The 4,304-nt window shown below is 31.3% G+C and overlaps 1 protein-coding gene across 1 annotated transcript; it reads right to left on the reverse strand.

Annotated features, from left to right (window-relative positions):
• On the reverse strand, nt 1-2,472 carry LOC114196201 (putative flavin-containing monooxygenase 1). The gene is made up of 5 exons (XM_028086766.1): nt 1,989-2,472; nt 1,358-1,595; nt 1,096-1,271; nt 611-969; nt 1-462 (listed from the first exon to the last, which is right to left on the reverse strand). Exons 1-5 carry the CDS (start codon nt 2,427-2,429, stop codon nt 111-113), a joined length of 1,566 nt encoding a protein of 521 aa, XP_027942567.1. The 5' UTR covers nt 2,430-2,472; the 3' UTR covers nt 1-110.
• Nucleotides 2,473-4,304: the final 1,832 nt, after the last annotated feature.

The raw sequence follows: 4,304 nt of genomic DNA on the forward strand, positions 1-4,304 counted from the left end.
TTAAAGAAATTAACGTACAAGTTGAGGAATCAAAGGGTCATACAAATCGTGATTATGGAAGAGATGCAACATCCAAAAAAAGAAATCATACAATCCTTTCAAATTCTCACTTACTTACGAGTAAGACCAACATAATCAGCTTGACCATATGGTTCAAACAATTCTGCAAAAAAACCATTCTTTCTTTTGGGATTATGCTTCATGTCTTTGCAAAGTTGATCGTGATACCAAATGCTAAAATGAGCAAAGCATGATTTCAAAAAATATGTTCCTTCATATCGCTTCATGTTATCTTCCCACAGTTTCACCTCCTTCTCCATTTCTCTTATACTTGGCACTTCAACGTTTCCATCCAAGAAATTTGCCACCCATAAACTCTTCATTTCCGACGCAAAAATATTAGATGCACTATCTGCATATCCTATTATTGCCAACTCAGGAATCCGAGGATGAATCATGTGTCTGAAACAGTACAACGTAGCCCACGGTTACATTTTTTTCATATTACTAAAACAACCGAACATGTCAAAACCAAATCTAGAATGTTGATTTCTAAACGATGTTAAACTAAATTAAAAATTTATATATTTCAGACAGATTTTAGACTGACCTGTAGAGAGGAACTGTGGAAGTTGCTGGATCAAGGATGTGATTTTGAAAAATTGGGGATTTGAATATGTTTTTGATTTTCTCGTCACCTTTGAATCCAGTGGCAAAAATGACTATATCAGTTTCTAAGGGTTTGGCTTCTCCGGCAATCATTAAACCTTCTCTGCAGAAGCTAAAGCTTTGTGAATTCTTTATTACAATGCTTCCTTCATTTAATTTGTCAAAGAAATTATCAGGAAATACTCCAAGCAGACATGAGGAGAGGTCATGAAGAAAGCTGTGACTAGGTACAAGTCCATACTTCTTCAATGGCAACTTCCATTTAAGAATGTTTTCTAATACTTTACCAATTCCCCATCTCTGAAAGTTAATAATAATGGAACATGTGATTCGTAGGAACATAAACTAAGAACAGGAATATAACTTGTCTGAAACTTAATTTTCTTATTTTTCAAGTAGACACAGAAATATGTCAGTTAGTGTTACCAATGGTGAAAGTAAAGTGGCCAGAAGGCCAAGAAGGAAGGGTTCTCCTGGCTTGTGAACAAGAAGCTCTGCAAAGCGGTTGAAAAATAAGAATCCAACAATGAGTCCCCAACTGTTGAAATCTGGAAAAAACCAGTATGCAGTTCTTTGGATAATTGTGCAAGGATGCATGACTCCTGCAAAAGTGATTTTGTAGGACAGAACTCAGATAAGTTCTTGTGCAGGTTGGGGAGAAAATTTTGTAACCAAAACAAGTTCTCACCATTTGCATTTGCACATTCAGCTGCAAGATCCATAGCAGATTTTTGAGAGCCTATTATTGTGACTCTTTTTCCTTTGATCAATTCAGCAGCAGTGTCATTGTCCAGATTGGAGTAGTCCATGGAGTGCATAACTTTGCCATTGAAAACTTCTGGTCCTTGTCCCTGTGGGTATTCAGGAATGTTTGGAAGACCACTGTATTTTCCAATGCAAAGAACAACAAACTCAGCCTTGTGTACCTGTTCATACAAATGTTCAATTTGGTACATCATTACTATAAAACAAAATACACCATTGTAAATGACAAATAGAATCGGGTCAGAGACATGATCACCGAAGAGATATAACACCAATGAGACATGAGTCAAATTTACATATAAGGAATTGACATCATTTTTAACCTAAAACTTTAAAGACGATGAGTTTATGGATCTTCATTCTTATATGGTGTTCAAATTTCTCATTTTCAACGAAAAAAATCAAAGAAACATGTTCCTTCTTTCATCATTCAAGAAAATGATGTTTGTGCATACATAGGTAGCAAGAGAACACCAGAATATGAAGGAGATACTTATTGAGAGATGAAGAAATAGAGAAATGAAAGTAAGAGTTGGTTAGACATAGAGAGATACCTCTAGGGATAAATTCTTGGTATGTTGCACAGAAATATGCCAAGTTCCCTTGGAGGCAAAGGGTGTGCCATTACCACCCCACAGTTCCCATGACTTCATTTGTTCAGCAGATTCTCCACCAACATAATCTATATGAATGACTTTGGAGTTGAATCTGATGTGAGGAATGAGGGAAAAATGTTGAGCATAGGAGTTAAGATAATCTACCATTTGGTTGTGATTTGGATTATCTTCTTTTACCGAAGAAGGCCATGGAAAATCCATGAACTGGTATGCTTGCTTATTGCTCTGGAGCTTGGTGGAGTCCATAGTGTGCCTCCATAGCCCTCCGACGCCATCGTCAGCTTCGAACACAGTTGGGTGAAATCCAAACTCTAGAAGGTATTTGCACGCCACAAGGCCACTGGTTCCTGCCCCAATAATTGCAACTCTTCTTTCCATTTTTGCAATGCTCAAAGATTCAGGGAAATGCTTTACAACTATATTAATCACTTGCTGGGTGAATATATAGATGAACTCAAGCGTTGACTCAATTATACAATTATTTAGACAAATTAAATTGCATTATAATTTCAGTGAAAATAACTTTGATTTAATCGATATTTTACGAATTTACATATTGTTTTTAAGCATATTTTTTAATTTCATGAATTGTAGTTGAATTTAGTGATGATTTTAAAAAGTTCTTCTAAGTTGATCACAATAATAATCATTAATTCTAATTAGCGTAAACAGATGCGCTATCGCGCCTGTGTGTACGCATTTTTTGAATTATATTAATAGTTATTGATATTGTAATGTTATTAAGTTACTGAACAAAATAAAAGTATATTTATAAAAATTAAAGTGAAATGTATGGAGAAAATATGAAAAAAATAATTATCGATGAATAGTAAGAGAAAAAAGAAGAAGGAGATAAGTAAATAGTTTTATAAAAACTTGTAAAAGTAACAGTTAATTTTTTAAAATTTAATAAATAATTAAATTGTAAAAGGTAAAGTTGAAATTATGAAATGTGGACACGGGAATTCCCTTTATGTATAGTAAAAAATATATATAATATTAATATGATATGAGTCAATTCATACATAAAAATTATTTCACATTTGATTAAAAAATTTAAAATAATAAATTTATATTAGAATCAAAATTATATTTAAATCATTTATTTAAAATAATAATAATTTATTTCGGTCTTTTTCTTTAAATTCTTAAGTGATTCATTTTATTACAAATTTAGATCACTTCAATTGTTTTTTACAGCCTTAAACATACTAAAATAGTTTTAAAAAGATAAAAAATACTTGGTAATAATGTTCTTTGCAGAGATGCTTTTGTTATTTTGCTCTTACACTTGTTTATCTAAATAATGCACGAGAAATTATTAGGTGTTCTTACAAAACTATTTCTATCGCCAATCATTACGCAATATTAATTAAATATCCATAGTTTTCTTATCTTCAATTTCAAAACTTAAAAATGAGTCAGATTGGTCCCTTAAAAGTTATGGTGACTAGGGCCCACCAAATAATTTTTCTGTATACTATTTTCAAAAATATTACACCCTATGATTTGAAAATATAAGTATAATAAATTAGAAATAAAGTACAAAAATAATAAAGTCTTACTCGTCTCCTTGACGTAACCGTTACTCTCGAGAGATTAATTTAAAAATATATTAAATGGAAAGAGGGGATTAATTTTAAAAAAAATGTATATATTAAAGATAATTTGGAATAGTAATAAAAATTATGGACAAATTTATCATCATCCACAAAGCTAATTAATTTTCTTAAAATTGCGAATTAATTATAAAGGATAGAGATATGATTATGTTTTTAATATGAAGAGAAATAAATAATGTAGAATATTATTAGAAAATGTAGGGCTATGTAGTTTTTTGATTTTTTTTTGTCTGCTAATTCAATTGCTGAATTATTTTTTATTGCGTGTAGCAAATCTAGCAAATCAAATGAAAAATCTTGTCTCTGGTGTTATTAGTAAAAAAAGTACAACCGGACAAACGAACACAATAATGTAATACAAATAATGCTTCAAGCCCAAAGCATAGTACTATTTCTTACGTGTGTGTTGTATTTTAAATAAGAGTAGGTTACACTTTGGTTCCACGAGGTTTTGATGTATACATTGTTTAAGGTAATATAAACAAATAATGCTTCAAGCCGATGCAAAAAAGCAACAACTTTTCTAGGACATATATATATAGTGGCACTAGATTTTGGCTGGTAAAATATTACTATCAACTACCCATTAAAATTAATGAACATTATGTTTAATATTAAATGCAAACACTCA

The sequence above is a fragment of the Vigna unguiculata genome, chromosome 9, assembly GCF_037176805.1.
Source record: "Vigna unguiculata cultivar grain cowpea cultivar isolate G323 ecotype 2 chromosome 9, ASM3717680v1, whole genome shotgun sequence".
NCBI classification, from domain to species: Eukaryota; Viridiplantae; Streptophyta; class Magnoliopsida; order Fabales; family Fabaceae; genus Vigna; species Vigna unguiculata.

Coding starts and splice junctions, on each gene's coding strand:
- LOC114196201 (XM_028086766.1), bottom strand. CDS start 2,429: ATGGAAAGAAGAGTTGCAATTATTGGGGCAGGAACCAGTGGCCTTGTG. Junction 1,272..1,357: donor TGAATGTGCAAATGCAAATG/GTGAGAACTTGT, acceptor TCACTTTTGCAG/GAGTCATGCATCCTTGCACA. Junction 970..1,095: donor CCACTTTACTTTCACCATTG/GTAACACTAACT, acceptor ATTAACTTTCAG/AGATGGGGAATTGGTAAAGT.